This window comes from Odontesthes bonariensis, chromosome 23 (genome assembly GCF_027942865.1).
Source record: "Odontesthes bonariensis isolate fOdoBon6 chromosome 23, fOdoBon6.hap1, whole genome shotgun sequence".
Taxonomy (NCBI): domain Eukaryota; kingdom Metazoa; phylum Chordata; class Actinopteri; order Atheriniformes; family Atherinopsidae; genus Odontesthes; species Odontesthes bonariensis.
The window spans coordinates 20,479,942-20,499,841 of record NC_134528.1 but is presented as its reverse complement, the minus strand read 5'-3'; the positions used below and the strand labels follow the sequence as shown (position 1 = coordinate 20,499,841).

Below are 19,900 nucleotides of genomic sequence, written 5' to 3'. Positions count from 1 at the left end.
GATACCACATATTCATATTTGCCTCACTCGCTGCAATGCACGCTGTCTGTGCAGGAGCAATTATTATCAAGTCCAGAAATTTAAAAAAATATATATTCATCAGCACTAAGAATATATTGCTGTCGGAACAGGAAAAAAAAAAAGTTTCATTGAGTTTTACAATCATCTCATGAGTGAGCATTAAAAGCAAATAAAAATATGTGATTTGCCGCTGCTTCCGTTATTATCATTTATACAGGATTCTACAGCTCTTTAATTTTACACCAGCAACACAGTGATAAAAAGTTGTGATAGAAGCATGTTTACCACTGTCTTACATCATCCTTCCTGTTAATGACACTGTTTTTTTTGTTTTTTTTAATCAACTTAAGACAGTATTTTTGTGAGAATACAAGATTTCTGCCAGAGTCTGTTGTTGTTGTCTGATTCTCCATGTCATGATGCACCATACAGTTTCAATATGAGACGGGTCCGGACTGCAAGCAGGCCAGGCAAGCACAATCAGTCTGAAACTGTCAAAGTCATGCAGGACAAGGTGTAGCTTTCTCCTGGTGAAATAACCACTCAGCTTCCAGAAAAAGACAGTCCCTTCATGGTGGCATATGTCTCTCCAAAATTCCAATATACACTTTCTGCATCACTTGTACCTTCACACATATGCACCATCACAGCTGCTTTTGCACCTTTGATGGATAACCAGCTGGACATTCTTTCTCAACTCACCTTTTCCCCAAAAACAGCTGAAACGTGGACTCATCTGACCACAAGTGTCCACTGCCTCTCTGTCTCGGCACAGCATTGCTATGCAGACCTGACGTACGTCATACAGTTTCAGGTGAGACTCTCTGGAGGCTGTGTTGAGTGAAAATGGTTTTCCAAGGTAAGCAGAGCCTGTGTGGCTACGTTGATCCAGGTGGCGTGATGGTTTTTCATGCAGTACCACCTCAGGGCTCAAACGCCATCCAACAATGGCGTCCGGCCTTTGCCTTTACACACTGAGATTTCCTTCGACTCCCTGAATGTTGTCACAACGCTTTGTTCTGCAGATGCTAAAAAAGAACAAAGTTCTTTACAATTTTACTTTAAGGATTTTCTTTAAAACTGATCAACAAGCACAGCGGTGAGACATGGCCTGTCCTTCTTTGGAAAGACTAAACCCTTGATGGCTGCTCCCTTTATAGCCGACCCTGACACCCTCACCTGTCATCAATTAATCTGATCATTGTAGATTTTTTTCAGATTGGTGTTACTTGTCTAATATATAAACTTTTCTCATAAACTTACTTTTCTAACCTTTCTGTGTTGGTGGCATCAATTTCTGGATTTGTTTTAATTTCGTAAACACACTGTTTCCAATCAAGTTATTATCACGTAGACTGTTCTGATGGATGACAAAAACAGATGAATTAACTGCAAAAAGAAAACAACTGTATTAATGCTTTAAAGGCCCTCTATAAAGAGGCAGAATTCAGATTAGTCTGACCTTCCCAAGATGGAGAGCCCTAGAGCTGTAAAAGGCAAATGGTTTGCATTTACAGTACATTGCGCCTCTCTAGTCTAGTTGACCACTCAAAGCACTTTTACAAAACATTCATCCACTCTCGCACACATTCATACAGCACTTCTTCGGCAGACACTTCTGATTGGCAGACGGCCTCTCTCCCTCCTGAGCTACAGCCTCCCCTGTGAGAGAGCTCCAAATTCTGTGTCAGTTGATCTCTTAAAGACACAGGAAGGGAAGTGCACCGCTTCAAAACGTTTCAGTAATTCCTTTTTTTTTCATCTCACTCTCATCTTTCAGGGCAATTGGAATTAGAAGCTCTCTTCATCTGCAAAATGCCAACCTGTAAAATATTGTCACCAGGTGTCCTCTTTCCCTGTGTGTTTCCTCCCAATCTTTCTGCTTCGACAGACAGCCGAGCCAGAATTATACTCTGGGTCAAGACTAATGAGAGGGTTTGAAACATTTTCTCATATTTATCCAGATGAACCTGCTGTTCCCCTGCTTCACCAACCCTCCCACTTATTCGGTTTGTTATTTCAAGTTTTTTGAAGGATTTGGGGCAGTGCTAACTGTCAGCAGAACTTTAGACTTTTAATATCGTGACACATTTGTGTAGAAACGACCCAACTTGGCTTTCACATCCTGGGTCCAACCTTGGCCTCATGTGTTACTTCTTTCATCTTTATTGCATGAAAAATAAGGTCAGCCGTCAAGCACCTTAGCCCGTTCTGCCCAAACTTTATAAAGACCTACACCATTCCCCATCAAATGAAGCCCTTGATTGTCTTTTAAAAGCAGTCATGTGGAAAAGGCATCATTGACTTTCAATTACTAAATGTTGGCTGTGACTGGCCTAATGTCAAAATCTTGTAAAACGTTTCTCTGGGGACAGAGAAATGGGATTTGTTCTCGACGTGAACATTGGTTATAGCAATTGTAAGGTAATGGACGATATATCCTTCCACATCTTGGGCGGACTGAGGGATTTGCTTTCACTGAAAAATCTTTCCGACCTTGTTCCAAACCCATTTGGAGGTGTAAATTCACCACGCTTCACTCACAGAAGTCAAATTTACCCCTACTCCCCAGATAATTTCTACCGATCCATTACACAGCACGCCGATGTTTGGAGCTGCTGTGAAACTGTGTCTGCTGCAAAACATACAATCAACCAGAGGCAGACCTAACAGGCGCAGAAGAATTTATTTGGTAAAGAGGCTTTATTTTATTTCCTGTTGCGTTGCGGCATACAGTTGTGGAAAACAATATTGTGCTCATTAGTTTATGTGCATTAGGAGAGGAATCTAATGGTTTATGCATACAAGGCCAACAGCGGAGGGCTCAGATGATTTAGGATGATGCTCATTTTATGGAAATTAAAGCGAAAAATAAGAATAGTTCTTGGAACACACAGATGCCTCCCCTCATGCAAGTCCCTCAGTTGTCTCTGTCATGACAGTTCTGCATTTTCCTCACCCTCTTTCTCTCTCAATCCGTCTTCACCCTCCCTCCATCCCATTGTCTTGTTGCTGTCAGAATGCATTAGGACATTGCTAACGAGTGACTTAAATCAGGATCCCCCACAGTCCCATCCAGGTGCGGGTAATGAGCTGGGAAGACAGGAGATTGGGGCCCCTCCTCCTCTCGTTCCCTCAATTTTGGTGTGCTGCGGACACACATCAAGATGTTCCCTAATGTCCCTTAAGGAGCAACGTTGCATGCTGATGTGATGATGGACAAAATGTGCCGAAGTGAGTAAGAGACACGCAGTTTTTGTAAAAACAAGACAAACCCCGATACTGTTGGAGTTTTGACAATCATTCGTAGTGCACTGCAGGGGATTAATGTGGGGAAAAAAATAGTAAAACGTTCGAATGCAGACAGACTTAATGGTATGGAAATTGAAATCGCAAGTTTGGGGAATTCGGTTATGAGTTCCCTTCTCCAGGATCTGAACTCCGATGGATTATGGCGGGCTGTGATCTGTTATCGTCCCTGTGGCCTGGCTTCTCACAGACAGGCTAAATAGGTGGTCTCCCTCCACTGGAGGTGGAAATGAATCTGGCCTCAGCTCCCCACTTCTTTCTGCTCCCTATAACACCCTGCTTGTCTCCCCGTCTGCATATCTAGGCCATCTCACTTTCTTTGACGTGACCAATGCAAACAGTGAATATGTGTGTCTGTGGGTGTGCGTGTGGGCCAAAGCCTCAACTTTCCAAGAGTCCACAGGATCAACTGCAACACAATTTTACCGGATCATATTACATTTGATTCTTTCTCTGAGTGATCGAATGTACTGAAGCAGCAGACTCAGCTATACATCAAGGGACTCCCATTTTTCCTGCTTTTCATCACTGTCCTTCAAGCTGCCTTTGCTTCTCAGGATCAACAGAGGCCTTGACAGAGTGACACAGTCACAAATGATGGCAATGATCTGCCTTGCATTGAAGGTTTGGGAAAACTAATCTTATTACCATCTCTCCTCGCTGCCTCAGCATATTTTTGGTCCAGGAGCTTTTACTGTTTGATTGAGAGTAGGAGACGCAGAGACATGGATCTGGACTTTCCACATATACATGTAATAAGGTTTATCGACTGTCTTGTCTGTCTGGAAAGTTGTTGAGCTATCACAGACACATACAGCTTCCCCTCCCAGTCTCTGCACTTTTTTTTTTATTAAAGCCATCGCAGGAAAATTGCTGTGTTAGGTTGAGTCAACTTGGAGGGAATTGCTCAAAAATGACGCAGATGTCAAAGCAGTGAACAAAGGCTACATGCGAAAGAATAACCAAAATTTGAATTATCCAGAGAATAGTCACAAACATTATAATGCATTATACATTACAATATAATTTCCTGCCTTTGTGGAGTTTTCCATATACAACTATAATTAAACCGCAGAAAAGCTTTGTCAAACTCTGCTGCAGAAAGACTTAAGATTTCCTTTGGCTTTAATGTTTTCTCGTTAAACTGTAAATTTGCATAGTTAAGCATTGTTGGTTAAGCGCATATATATATATATATATATATGTACGTATACATATAGAAATGGAAAAATACTTTATTCATCCCCCAATGGGGGAAATTCAAATATGGTATGCATATATGATGTGGTCTCTCACAGAAAATGAAGCTACAAAAGATGGCTGCATTACAAAACTATCTCTTTGAAGATCAACTAGTTGCCATTTCCAATTTAGGAGATTTAGAAAATCTGGACCAAACAAATGGCTTCCCTTGTGCATATTTCTGTTATCTTTACAGTCAAGAAAATGTGGTTCAACTGAATAAATGGGACACAATACCACGAGTTCCATTACATATTACATGAGCTGTCTTGCCAGAGTGTCTTTAGAGGCTGGTTGGACCGATTGGATGAGCTCCAGCACATTGTTGTGGAGCAGATTGCTCCCCTGTAGCACCTGGTGCTTTGTCTCCACATTCTTCTCTCAAAGCTGTCTCACTTCCCGACACAGAACTCCCTTGTAGAAAAGGGTGAACTGAATTGGTGTCTTTCTTCCTTTCAGGTACATCTTTCACCACTCCAGCTTCTTCGCCCGCCTCCACTCTCCAGCAATCCGCTGCCCACTCAAGCAGCTGTCAAGGTGAGGCAGTTTTACATGGTGAAGCTCCAATGCCCTTGTCCAATTTCACTTTAGAGTGAAGCTGTGCTGAACATGCCAATCCTGATATTACCTAACAAATTAAATCACGCAGTTGGCCGCAGAGGAGAGAGAGAGTGCTGAGGATGCAGGGATGTGGTGGGGGGCAGTTGTCAACCAAGCTGAGCAGCTTTCTGCTTGGTCTGATCAGGGCATCCGAGGAGTGGAATCGTTAATTTGCTCGGGATGAAGGACAGCACCGGGGTTAGACAGCTTGACTGCTGTGCTGCTGGCTGCGCTCATGACAAAACCGCGTGGCCGACAATTACCGGCCTTATCGAAGATTAAGCAGCCACAGGAGGAGAATGTGAGCAAAGAATCTCTCCCATCTATCTGAACTTGGTGATAAATCTTTCTATTTGTGGGCATGCCTTTGTGTTTGGCTAATCTGTTCTTCCTCTTTTCATGATTAGATCATAGATAACTTGACAATTTCGGTCTTCCGCCATGCTCGGATGCTGAAAATGACAATGTTATAATACTGCGGATATTTAGGCGTGTTTATTAGCTTCATCATCTTAGTGTGTCAGCATTTTCTGAGAGCAAAGCTGAGGTTTGGATTTGGTTGATCAGAGGAAACTTTGCTTCTTGATGAAACACAAAAGGAAGTTATTTAAAAAAATTAATTAACACACAAAAACCCAATTCCAGGAACGCTGGGACATTTTGTTTACTTTAAGCTGTAATTTGTGATTTTGTTAGAACCCTCATTTAACACACAGCCACAAAGGAAATGCATGTCCTTATTACAAAGCGATTACCTTTCAGCGTCTTCACTGACCAACTTCATTGTATTTAGAAAGTGTAAGCGTATTCAGAATTTTCTGCTAGCAACATACTCAAAGTTTGATTGAAGGCACATTTATCTTTATGTTTTTGATTACACTTTTTAATCATTTGGGAACTGAGGATACCAGGTTCTCAGGAATCTGTGTCCATTCTTCGTGACTACAATAATTCAGCTGTTCAACAGTCCCTGGTTGTCGGTGCCAGAGTTTTTCAGACATGTTGCATCGTACATTTTCAGCGATAGAAGTGAACTGAAGGCAGATCTATGAAGCTATGATGTTGTAAGTCATGCAGGATGGGTTCTGATGTTGTTGCGTTAAAGTAACCATAGACCTCCAATGAAAAGACGGGAGTACTCGTTGACAGGAGCACGTCTCTCCTAAATTCCAATATAAGCTGCTGCATCAATTGTACCCTCAAAAATATACAGGTCATCAATGCCATGAACACTGGTGCGCCCCCATACCATCACAAACTGTGGCCTTTGCACATGTATAAGGGACTGTGTTGCGTGAAAAGGGATTTTCAAAGGACTCCTGAGCCCATGTGGCATGATGGTTTGTCATGCAATGCTGCCTGAGAACTCAAAGGTCACCTGCATCCAACGGTGGTTTCCATCCTTGCCCTTTACATAATATTATTTTTCCAGACTCCCTGAATCTTGTCATAAAATGATGCACCGTAGATGTGGAGAGACTAAAAGTTCTTAACAATTTTTCTTTGAAAATACATTTTTGAACCAATGGGTGATTCTTGGAGTTGGTACCCGGTGGTCAACCATGACACATTCTTGCTTAGAACTAAGCCTTTGAAAATATCATAGAGGTGCTTGCATGACTGAAACAGAGCAGTTACTGGACATTCAATTTATGAGTAATTCAAAGTTTTTTTTTAATCATTATTACATCTAAACCAAAAACTCCATTAAAAAACAGAGCTGTCAGTTTCTCCCCTGGCACTCTGAGTTGACTGGAGCAGCGCTTTTTTGTTCCAGTCCTGTTGCTGTTTATTTGACTGTTCAAATAAGAAAATAATTAGATTAGAAACACCAGGTGAAGGCTCTTAACTTGTTAAATAACTGAAGCTGGAAAACAGGCAGGATTGTCAAGAGCAATGTACAGCTCCTATCTGAAAAATACCCACTTTCGTCCTTAAACTACTTATTGATAAGGACTTTTTCCAAGTGTGATAAGGGTTAAGCTGGGGTTCAGATGTCAAGACTGAAGTATATTCCTGAAGGGTATTAGCAGTTGTATGTCACTCAAGAGTGTGGAAAGACAGAAGCAGCACTTGTAGGGACATACTAAGTGAAAAGTCTTTTTGCTTGGGATGAAGAACACCTTATTGGTGTATACCAGTCATAACTCGGTGGCTATCGTCGCTGAGTCTTCTTGATGTACTTATAAGGAAATAACAGATTTTAGAACATTGCTCATTTTCATAAAACATAATGGAAAGCTAAATAGATAGATAGATGACACTTAGGTATTCGTAATTGTAAAAACGCAAAAAGGTTCTAGAATTGACTTGTTAATGCAGCTATTTTAAGTCATCTTTGTTTGCAGCACATGAGTATTATAGGGATTTACTTTACATTGTGATATCATATGCATTATACTGGTAAGACGAGTTTACAGTGGTCCTATGGTGAGTCAGTTCATTTGTAACACTTTCAACTTCAGACAGGTTCCCAGGTTCATTCAAATTCAAAATCAATCAGTGGAACTCATCGTGGTGTTTGAAAAGCCTTCATGTACCCTTCATGGAGTAGCCTACTGCCAACAGCCAGCACATTTCTAGCTTTATAGCACTAAATCTATATGTGAGCAGAGCGCCGAGCCCTACAGCCCACAAATTGATTTGTGAATCATTTGATGGGATAAACAGTGTCCAGCATCAAGAAACGTGTGAACACCACTCAGCCAGCCACCCGTGATTAGTCTTTGATTGAAGCAAGAAAAAGCCTTTCTAATCATGGAAATTAAAGGCTTGCTCGGTAAAGGTGAACAGGTCACTCTAAGGCAGGGACACTCTGTCCAATTCAGTGGCTATCACTCATACTATGCAAGCTGTCAGTTTTGTATTAGATATGTTGTACATATCTGCTAGCCTAGAAATCTCGACGCCCCTAGCGGCCGCAAATGGAATTTGCTCCAGGGCTAGTCTAGTCACTTGTGGTCGTTTTGCGAGGTTCCAAATCAAAACTTAATCGAGCCAATCAAATCGTGAGGAGCGGGGTCAGAGACCGGGCTACCTAGTGACGACAGAGGTGCGACGTTTCAGTGTGTAGTTCTAGAGAGAGGTAAAAAAAAAAAAAAAAAAAAAAAAAGAGGTAAACAATGGCTGCGCCCGGCGAACAGGCTTATATAACAGCTATATTGCCTTCCATTAGCTAGCTCTCTTTAGATTTATAGGGAAACGAAGTAAACTTACATCTGAGAGCAATCCCCAGTCAATTGCGAGCATGATGTACCGAAGACGGCGGGCCGAACGGCAAAACCGGAAGTGCGTTGCTCACTGCGGCTAGCTTTAGTAGCGACAAATTCGTGGGAACAAAATTGTAAATAGCTGGTATTTTGTCAGATTTTCAACACCTTGGGGGTCTAAATGACTACTTTCTCGCCTGAAAATGTTTCAAATGTTGCTAAAGTTATATATTTACAGAGTTTATAGCTTAAGAGTAATCAGCTTTTCAGGCCATAGACTACAAACCACGATGTACATTCCGTCGCGTTGACTACATAAAACTTCTTCATCGCTCTGATTGGTTGTTGCGCCATCCTATTGCGTGGCGTTAAACTTGACAGACAGCCGTTTATCCCGCCCACACTGCTATCCAGCGTCACTAGCAGTGTTGCCAATTTAGCGACTTTGTCGCTAGATTTAGCGACTTTTGGTCATCTCTGGCGACAAAAAAAATAATCTAGCGACTTAGCGACTTTCGGGCTCAATCTGGCTGAATCTAGCGACAATTTAACTTGTTTTGTGAGTGACAAATCAGTTGCCCCTCGACACCATACAAGCCGAGACAGAAGCACTGCAGGACGGCGGCAACCTGGCATACCGTCATTTTCTGTCAAAACGGCAGTTTCAAGCTAGCTACAACGAGGGTAGGTTCACTTCCTGTTTTCAAAACAAAAGCACCTTTTTATCGTAATGGCTTTCCCTATGATAAAAGGCAACGGGTATTTTATTTTGTCAAAATAACCGGAAGTGCGTTGCCCACTGCGGCTAGCTTTAGTAGCGCCGAATTCGTTGGAACAAAATTGTAAATAGCCGGTATTTTGGCAGGTTTTTAACACATTGGGGATCTAAACGACAACTTTCTGGCCTGAAAAGTTTCAAATGTTGCTAAAGTTTACAGAGTTTAGAGCTGAAATCAGCTTCAGGCCGGCTGATTTCGGCTCGGGTAGGAGCGAAAATATATAATATGGGCGTGGTTACGTCACTTATGACGTCATGACGCAATCTAGCGACTTTTCAGAGAGCCAATAGCGACTTCTTGTGATTTTTTTTTGGCAACACTGGTCACTAGACCCCTGTACAGCTTTTTGCTGTACGGGTCTGGCTTGCTAGGCTACATATCTGCGCCAGTTAGCTCAATGGGTTGTGCAGGCGTCCCATATATAGAGGCTTAAACTCCTTGACACTGACGTCCCGGCTTGGGACCCTTTGCTGCATTTCTCTTCCCCATTTCCTGTCAAGCAACTTTCAAATAAAGGCCTCTCATTCAAATTCACAAAGGTTGTGTCCTGATTGCCCAATACTTCTCTGTGAGATGGATATTGAAATTGGCAAGCTAACCTTGTTTAGGCTAGCTTAGCTGTGGAACTGATAACTTCTGGTGCTAAAATGACTACATTTAGCACCAGTATCTGCTATCTGCCATACCCTGAGCAGAGAAGAGGTGGGAAGGGAGTGCCGTTTATGTACACTGTAGACTGAAATGCAGCTGTAGTGGTTCAGACTAATCCATCCAGCATTATGCCAGTTAGTCATCAGCTCACATACAGGACGGAGGAAGTGAAGATGACTAAAAAGGGAATATTGGGAGTTTTGCGGTTGTTAAGGCAGGCATGTGCAAAAAGAGGGGGTTGGTGTAGATCTATAAAATCAAGACGTTGTTTACATATTTGTATTATATTTGGTAGCTATCAGCATTTGTAATCACCTATATGCTAAGATTGATCCTTTTTAGCGCCTCAGCAACTTAAGATGAAAATAGAATATTTGAGATTTGTGACAGTTTGCATGTTCTCCCCGTGTATGCGTGGGTTCTTTCTGGGTACGTCTCCCACCGTACAAAAACATGCATGTTCGGGTGGTCTGTGGCGTAGTGGGTTGAGCAGGCGCCCCATGTATGAGAGGCTATAGTCCTCGCTGCTGCTGGCCCTGGTTCGAGTCCCACACCGGACGGCCCTTTGCTGCATGTTGTTCCCCCTCTCTCTGCCCCCTGCTTACTGTCTCTCTCCACTGTCCTATCCAATAAAGGCATAAAAAGCCCCAAAAAATACTTAAAAAAAAATAAATGTTAGGTTAACTGGTGACTCTAAATTGTCCCTATAGGAGTGAGAGTGAGCGTGCATGGCCCTGTGAAGGACTGGCGACCTGTCCAGGGTGTGCCCTGCCTCTTGCCCAAATTGGATTAAACAGGTATAGAAAATGGATGGATGAGATTTGTGACCCTGTTTGTGTAGGCTAATAGCATCAGTCCAGCCCAGGGAAGTAGGATTATTATAGGTGTTTGAGGTGCTCAGAAAAAGTGTTCCCCTCTTTAGCAAAGTCTAAATATCGAGCAATCAAATGTTACAAAACCTTATATGTTTGGAAGAACTCACTGAATTAGTAGTAATTTATTCTCAAACAGTAATAGGTATGATTGTGTGATGATTGTATCCAATATCACATCACAATGTCACAAACAAAATTTAATGAAAATCAGTTAACCAGTTTAGTCTTTTAATTTATCTATTTAAACTAATCTTCATTTAGGTTTTCCTTTAGACCATATTTGTTGTGAAGATCTGCATCAGTAGTCAAAGAAGCATCTAGGTTTTCTATGCAGAGTAAAGGATACATCGAAGCAGGAAGGGTTAGTTTACTATAGTGCATGAGCAAGGCTTATCTGAGACTAAATGACATGACAAATGCCAACAAAACCCTGCAAATTTACTGCGTATATGCTGTGCCTGAAAATGTGTATGAAAATACCTTAACCAAGTATTCATGCTCACTTATACTAATAGCACTTCAGAGTGGCAATCAGTGCCAAGGACAGGCTACTTCATAATTAATCATGCTTTGTTGCTCTACACTCCAATAGAAGTGATGTTGCCAACTGGCCATAAACAACAATGAAGAGATTGACGCTGTTTTGGTTTCATTGTTTTAATCTATATGTCAGGGAGGTGTAGGGAGAAGGACACGGATGCGGACTTTTTTGAAAGGAAAACTGGATTTATAAACAAAAAGCACAAAGTTCAAACAAAAAGCGCGGCTGAGCCGGATTCAGAAAAAACCTAAACTGTGGAATGATTATTGAACAAAACAAAACACTTGGCATAGCGTGGAGAAAGAAAACTTATCTTGGGCGTGGCGTGGCGTGGCGTGGCGTGGCGTGGCGTGGCGTGGCGTGGCGTGGCGTGGCGTGGCGTGGCGTGGCGTGGCGTGGCGTGGCGTGGCAGGTGTTGTTGACTGGTACAAGGATCTCACAAAAACTGAAAGGGAACCTGGAAATTAAATACTGTGGAGGGTGATTAGGGATTGAGTGCAGCTGATGGGGAAAACACAGGTGAGGGAAGTGAGGCTGATGGCATGGCAAGGCAGAACTAAAATGACAACCTGGACTTAAAACAAAGACATGATAAAAACTAAGAACCAAACACAAACTAAAGACATGGCAAGATGTCACAGACATGACACTATAGTCCCGATTGAGCATGTGATAACATACTCAGCTCATTGGGTTTTTCTCCCAATCTGTAGGGCCATTTCTTTTTATTCTTTCAACAAATGCAACTTCATATAGAAACACTTGAATGTGTTTGACGTAGCTTAACAATCTTCTAAGTCTATGTTAGGGTCACCAGTGTGAGACTTTGTAGAAACAACAGTTTCACCATGTATTCTTTTGAGAAAAAAACAGTTAATGAGAACATTCACCATTAAACTGTTATAAAAAAAATGGAATAAATGTTCAGCTTTCAAACTGCATGTTGAGTGTTGGCAACATCAGGGTCGGGTGATATAATGCAGTAGCAATATTAGCATGCTTGCAAAGATGTAGCCAATATACCAGAGGAATATTGTGCTTATTCAAATTCTAGCAGAAGGCTCAATGACGTGATTGATCTGTAAAGTAAATACGAACTAATGTCAGTGGCTAGTTGGATTAGTTTATCGCTGTTGTTACTTTTGTTTTATCTATTAGTCTTTCTTGGAAAAGTTCACGGTCTCGGTAGCCCAATTTCAAGATAAAAATAAATAAATTTTAAAAAGGCTCTCAGCTTTGCCAATAGTATATGTCTGCGAGTTTTCAAGTCCTTGAGTTACACCCACTCCGTACAGTAAGGTACATCAACATGCACCGATGTTCCCACTTAATGTTATGCTGCCTTTTTAAAAAAAAAAAAAGTATAACTGTATATAAGACAATCATCTGAGGAGAAAAAGAGCTCTGAGCAAGGCAAGAATATGTCGAGCCGGCAAACCCATAATATAACAATGTAACACACATCCACCCTTCTGTTGTGTGTTCGTGTCAACCCTAAGTGGATAATATGGGACTGGAGAGCTGCTGATGATGTGTGCCTGCCACTGCATTGCCTTTGGCCACCCAGTTCAACTTTCCAGATAACAGATAAAGCAAAGTGAGTAATTGAGACTGCTTTTACTACCCAGCCCTTAACCTCAAACCATGTTATATAGGGAATAAAAAGCTGGGGAAAATGTTTTCAAGTTCCCATTATGTGCTGTTGTGCCAGGGAGCAGTGGCTCTCCCTTTTTTTCTTTTGTGTAGCAAAACTAGCTCCGTTGCTTGAAGGTCTGCCGCTCTAAACCTCTCGCCTGTCGTCATGTACAAAGAATGTCAAAATAGGTTTAATTCGCCAAACGAGTTGTTGATGGCCTGCTGCATCACTGTCACCAAAGCAGCGAAAGTGACTTTGATTGCAACACTATTCTGCCGCTGTGTGTGCAGCTTGGGCAATTAAAATCATAATGGCAGATTTTAGACACACAACTAATGAGCTCAACTCCTCTGAGTGGAAATGCCATTAAGAAGTCCTAATGGGACTCATTCTCTGAGTAACAAAACAAATCCTCAGCTGTTGGATATGAGCTGTGCTGCTTCCCTGACTCCAGATCAACACACAATTGCTTTTTGATTAATAATGTTTGTTTACATGAAAATACAAAGAGTCCTTTCCCCCTACAGTGCTACAAGTGCGATACAATGTGATATATAATTAGATGCTGGCTGTGGAAAAAAGAAGAGTGGGTTGGATCTTGAATGATGAATTATGAGAGGAGGAGAGAGGTGGATTAAAGTGTCGGAAAAGCATTTATCACCTCTGTCTTCTTAATACTAAAGAACAGCTTCACCCAGGCTTAACCTCGACTGTATATTTTTATCACTCGGTATCCAAGGGAGTCGCTTAGATGGTGTTATGACAGCTTAGTTGCTGAAAAATGCTTTCTTTTCATCTCCTCCCTAAAGATCTTCCCACTCCTCCTCAAGCCATCCTCGGCGGGGTTGAGGTTCAGTGGAGGGGGAAGATTTCATCACCTGGTCCTTCCACAATCTATTCCTGCTGTGGTGTGTCCTCTGAGATCTCTGCGCTGTGCCAGCCAGCACTGATGATCCAGGCTCTACACCTGCACTCCCGCAGGAGCACTTAAATCAGCACCGCTCTTCTAACCCCAGGGGAGATGTTGGGTGATGGGGGGTGGGGTTGTGGTGAACTACTCCTCCCCCCCCCCGCCCCACTTTATTAGTACCAGGCCATAGAGAAGGGGAACGGAGATGTGGTTGCTGTCTCGGGAAGAATCCAGGAGGCATGTTGGACACATCTGTGGGAGATGACGTGTTTCATTTTTGCTCTGCTGCTGCGGAGTTAATATTCGTATCCTCATCTCTCCCAAATAGGAGCAGACACCTGAAACGTGAAATGGATGCCTGTCCCAAAAGTTGGTACACAGAACTTCAAGCACAGTGATTCGGATGGGATCCAACTAAGTGAGCTGAATGGGAGTCTGACTGTGCTTATGTTTGCGCGCTCAAACGGACCCAGGAAGTAATGTAAATGAGCTGTTGTGAAGATATGATTTGCAGATAAAGGAAGAAGGGGTAAGGGGCAAACAGTAAAGCAACTGGGATTGGGCCTAAATCAGCCTCTGAACAGCAGATCCCCCTCCGGGGAAAAAAAAAATTCTCGACCCAAATGTATTCTATTTTAGACTGTTTCCATCTGCTTGTCGACCACTTTGAGAATTCCACTTTGAATTCATCGTCTCCAGAGAATTAATCATTTCATCTGATCTCAACAATTCTGCAGCAGTTTTTGTGATTAATGAATCTACAGTGGCTGCAGACCTATAAAAAAAAATCTGCAAAAAGGGAGGGAAACAAAAACTGCTGCTACATTGTTGTTTATTGTGGGGAGGCATGACATCATCAGTGTAGAAGGTCAAATTATTAATTAATTCTTAGGGCTGTTCCTGGGAGAGCATTGTCTATTAGCAAAAAAACTGCAATATGATGCCCTCGTCTGGTTTCTGATTGGCTCGCTTATTTATTTATTTATAGCCAGTAGTGGGACCCCATGTATTTCCCATTTATAACAGACTAAGATGCTGGTAAATCAGCTTAAAAATGATTAGAACTTTAATTGCGGATAGACCATTAGGAGATGCGGCTGCTGCCCTCTACCAACTGTGAGGTAATGGAGGGAACAAACTGCAATTTAGCTTGAAATATCTGTGTGGGGGTTGATTTTTCTTTATTAGCTGCTGGAAGAAAAAAAAAAAAAGGCCTGGCACATTTTTCATTTCACACCGACCTTTGCAGAACGGCCACTCACTGGCGCTCAGCCATCTTTGACGCGCATCCAGAGAGACCCTACACCCTACCAGGAGCTTCGTGTGGTGGAGCCGAACCCTTCGGACACACAGATAAGGGAGATCTTAGAAAAGCTTTGATTTGGATTTATGACTAGCACATGTGCTTTCAGGACATTGGATGTTATTCAAAATGATACATTTGTGATGTTTCTGATACACTGAGGAGAAAGTGGCGTGATGATCTAATAGGTCTACAAAGGGAAAGTCCTTTAATCATGCTGACCGTTGGTCTCATTTGCACCTACTGGGATTTGTTGCCAATTACCTTTAATGTTAAGCCAAAAATAACTTTGGCTGTTTAGATATGGAGACACTCGTTCAGTTTTTCTTTCAAGGGAGGGTTTGCGCATGAAGGAGTGTCTTATGAGGACAAAGTCATAACATGGAAAGCAAGACATCCAAAACAATATTTTGCAGATGACGCGACTCCCCTCGCCTGGAAACGAGACCCGGTGAAAATAAACATCACAAAACCATGCGCAAACATTTCCACGGAGCGTTTTGAAGCTTAGAGAAGTGTGGGACGAAGGAGAAAACAACCCGTCAAGCATTTCTATAAACCATCGCGGGGACTTTCTGAATGCAGCCCAGTTAAGCGCTTCAGTGAGGCCTCTCGGAAAACACCAGCGAACGCCTAATGAAATGGCAAACAGAGAGGGTGTTCGTGGCCGCCGAGGCTTACAGGCCAAACAGTGTCGTCCTTCTCGTGCGAGCCAGAGGAGGAGAGATGTTAGAGGCCTGCGTGGAGAGGCAAAGACTGTCTGGATTGTACAGAGGCAAACAGAGATACAACCTTTGTTTATGGGTACAGGCGGGCTCGCTGACAGTGTGTATAAGTCAAGTGAGGCCGGCCCACTCGGAGATCTGCTGGCACACATTAATCAGGCACCGTCAGGTTGGGGTGGGGTGGACAGACACACACGCACACACGCACACACACACACACCGCTGGAGGACGTTCTTACCAGGGAGAGAGAATGACCACAAGGTTACTGTATCTGCGCCAGACAGACACTCCGATTCAAGACCGCCGCTCTGAGATGCCTCCCCCCTTAATGTCTCCTAACTACCAACCATGAAGACGATGGCAATAGACTTTTCAGCATCAGGGTCCAGTTCATTTGGAGTCATTTCACAGCATGAGTTATTACCGCAATAATATCCCAGAGTGTGTTGCTCAGGGTGATTACGGCTGTGACAGTGATGCAGTGGATGCGAGCTGCAGATTGGGGATTACCGCTGTTTTACAACAGCTGAAAAACAACTACCCGGGAATAAAACTAACTGTGAGTTTAGCTTGATGGTTATTGAGAGCAGAGTTGAAGCTTCTTTGTGTGAGATGCATTAGTTTCTTTGGAATGAAAAGAAAGACTACAGCAGATTAGACGGAGAAAAGCCCAAACGATGCTTCTAAATAATTTTAAAAAAAAAGAGCATTTTATTACAACAAAATGCTTATTTACAAAGCAAGAGACAATACTTCTGTTGGAAAAGGCAGAAATACCTTTACAAAATGGGAAGGAACATGAAAACACAGCCAGCTGGGGAATGACATTTTTTTGAATTACCGCTATTTTAGCTTATCACCGGGTCAGTTGGCATAAAGAAGACCAAACAAATGTGAAGTAACATGGCTTTTGGAACAGAAACATCTTAGAAATGTTCAAGCAGAGGATTAAAAAAAAAACAAAACAAAAAAAAACAGAGCATCCTTTGTTAATCACATCAATATTCCTCATCTACCAGGGACAGAGGAAGCTACAGTTAAAAATACAGTAAAAATACTCATTTTATAAGACTTTCTGAAAAAATGAATTTGAGTGGAATAAGCTCTTAAATAAACTCCCACAAGTTTGTGTGACTGGCTCAAATCTGTGCACGAGGCCGTACACGTGCAGGTTTCCCATTTTTTTGTTAGAAAAATAAATACAAACTGGAAAAAAAATAGTTTACATTTAAAAAAAAAAAAAAAAAGAAAGAAAAAAACAACAACAGAGGTATGAAGCATAATGGCGAGCTCTGTTGAAACAAACAATGTGACAATCGGGGCTTTCGTTTCCACTTGATTCCACTTTTTTTCAGTTCAGTTCATTTTCATTTTTTTTCCTATTCAGTGTGTTTCAACCAAGAAATAAACCCTCAGTCCATCGGGCTTCAGATACAGTGACGAGCAGCGTGCGCACAACTCAGAACCCTCGTCAGTGTTGGTCAGATGTGTAATAAAACCCACGTTTGCCCTACTCCATGAAGTCCGATGTGTGTCATCTCTGCCGCTGCCGCCCCCCCCCCTTCTGCTCTCAGAGCCAGGGGTGCCAGGCAGGATCCATGCGACACAGATTGTCCAGGCTGTTTGCTGCAGCCACCAGGGTGTTGACCTTACTCTCCCCTCCCTCAAACTGAGCCAGGTTATGGAGGCGGGTCATGATGGCTGTAACAGCCTTTTGGACCAGTGAGACCAACTGCTGGGAGTCCATGTTCTCGGGCTGTCCGGCCGGGGACAGGGGAATGGACGTGTCCTCCTGAGTCTTCTTGTGCCATGCTATAATCTCATCGCGAAGGACTGCCTTTAGGATGCCATCCACCTGTGAGAGACAGAATTAAAAGTGTTCAAACTCACAGAACAAAGTGTTGTTGCTCTTAGACAGCCACGCAGCCATTTTCCTTTTGACCAACTGCCTAAATTCACCATAGTAGCTCAGAGGCTCATCAAACATCCTCGTGAAGATCTCTCTGCTGTTAGCAGCTCATTATGGTGATATGGAAATGAAATGCATAACCATCCAGGCCACAACTCTGGCAATCACCAGCAAACAACATGCGCTCTGTGCTCTCCCCTTACCTCCTGCCTTCATATGGAGTCAGGAAACACTAGATTGTTTATCTGGTGTACAGCTTCATTTTTATCTGAGTGGCAGGTTCTTACGCTTGTTATTCTATCCTGTTAACCCTCGTAACATTGTTTTTCTTCAACCCAGAGGCACAGCCCTCTGGAACCGAGCCTTAACGAGCACACATCACTGTGCTTTTGTTTATCTGCATCTCAAGCACTTGTGCATCCTCCACATCTGTCAGGCCGAGTAGGAGCCAGACTTATTCATAGACACCACACGGCTGTCATTACTGCCCAACACATATTATACAACCGTCTGACTGCTCCTTTTCTCACTGCATTGTTTCTTGTTGTGCTTCGGGGCTCCTCCTCTGGGTTTTATCTAAGTTTAGGTGCCAAGCAATATCTGGCGAGCTCAGGGGTAGATTAAAGTTGGTAACAGACCGCAGTGTCCTTATGACTGAGACTTTGAGAGTTCTTCAAAAATACTTCCCAAGAACTTTAACAGTTTTGCGCCTCGTCCCACGTTAGTCATTTGGGTCGTGTTGAGAAGGCGCATTTTAAATTTAAATGTAAATTACAACATTTAACTTTAACGACAAACTATTTTCTGACCAAAGCTTTGTCAAGTATTCAAACAGCTGTGCTTCTTATACAATACAGAGAAGAGAGGCGAGAACTATAACCGAGTGATAATCCTCTGAGGGTTTGTCCCCAAAAGTGACTCTTTACACACAGTCCTGTGGTGGTGATTTCTTACCATCTTTTTACATAAGCCGGATTCTAACTTGAGCGTATAATTGGAAATTAAAAATAAGGGGAAGCAAATTTCATAAACGCAGGGAAATATTTTCCCGATAATTATATATATATTAAAAAAAAAAGCCTCTCATTTTATTCATTTGTAAAACACATCGTTCCCATTGCTATGGTACATGAATGACCTTAAAGTTCGGCTGTGCGAAGCATCGTGCCACTGCAATCATGGAGGCCGTTAGGGGGCCGGACACACCGATGGTGGTCAGGAACTCAGAGATGTTTGGCGTCAGGCGGAACGGAACGGGGCGATTGGCGTCCAGGTCGCCTGTGGCGTCGTTGATGTCGAAGCGGAAGTAAGAGACGTTGAGCTTGCCTGTGTCCTGTGAGAAAAAAAAAAAAAGAAGAATAGAACAAAAGGTAAGTTTAAGGTGACCGTTCGCCCTCTTTTAAACCGGGGAAGTACATCTTACACTGAAAAAAGAAGAGCGCATACATGACGCATGGCTTTGAAGGACACCCCCCATAAAAAGATGAACTGAATAGATTCCTCTCTGCAGTGTTTGAACAAAATTAGCCCGAGAAAACAACTCGTCTTCAGTAAGCTTGCGCCAACAAAATGGCCGCCATTATTGATCTCTGTGACCCAGACGCAGTAAAATGTCAAACTGTCTTCAGCGGAGCATCAATAATCCTCAATTCACTCCCACTCCCCATCCTCCTGTTGCTCCCTGTTGACTATAGCTGTTGACAGCTAGGTTTTCGTCTTTTAAGCTTGCATTTGTGTGCGAGAGGGCCACTATACAAGCAGCCATTCCAGGAAAGATAAGCTCCCTTATATAAAAAAGTGAGTAGCTGTGACAGCTTTATAGCAGAGCATTTCATTCCAGCCTGTGCTCGCCTCCTCCCTCTTTCTCCTTAACTCCCCTCTCCCTCACCTACTGTCATTTGCTCCTCCAGGCCCCTGCAGAGGGCCTCGAGGCAGTGGGCTGAGACACCGGCAGCCCCAGGAGACTCAGATAAGCCTGCAGAAAGTGGGCTGAGGAGACGGCACTCAGAATGCTAAATCGACACACTAGAGGCCAGTGATTACTTTATTTGGAGGCCGGTGTGAATGAAAGATGCCTTGTGTGAGAAAACAGACACTGAGCCGTTTTTACATTGAATGTTAGAATATATATATTTTTTGTTCCCTCATCTTTAAGGACATGACACAAAGGGCCTCATGCAAGAACATTT

At 42.7% G+C, this 19,900-nt stretch overlaps 1 protein-coding gene across 2 annotated transcripts in view; it reads right to left on the bottom strand.

Annotated features, from left to right (window-relative positions):
* Window positions 1–16,490: 16,490 nt before the first annotated feature.
* trrap (transformation/transcription domain-associated protein) overlaps window positions 16,491–19,900 on the bottom strand; it is a 77,555-nt gene continuing 74,145 nt past the window's right edge. For both annotated transcript variants that reach the window (XM_075458088.1, XM_075458089.1), the window contains 2 exons: window positions 18,850–19,044; window positions 16,491–17,657 (listed from right to left, as the gene is read on the bottom strand). In XM_075458088.1, coding sequence (XP_075314203.1) covers window positions 17,373–17,657; window positions 18,850–19,044 — 480 coding nt within the window. In that variant the 3' untranslated portion in view covers window positions 16,491–17,372. The remainder of the gene's footprint in view (window positions 17,658–18,849; window positions 19,045–19,900) is intronic.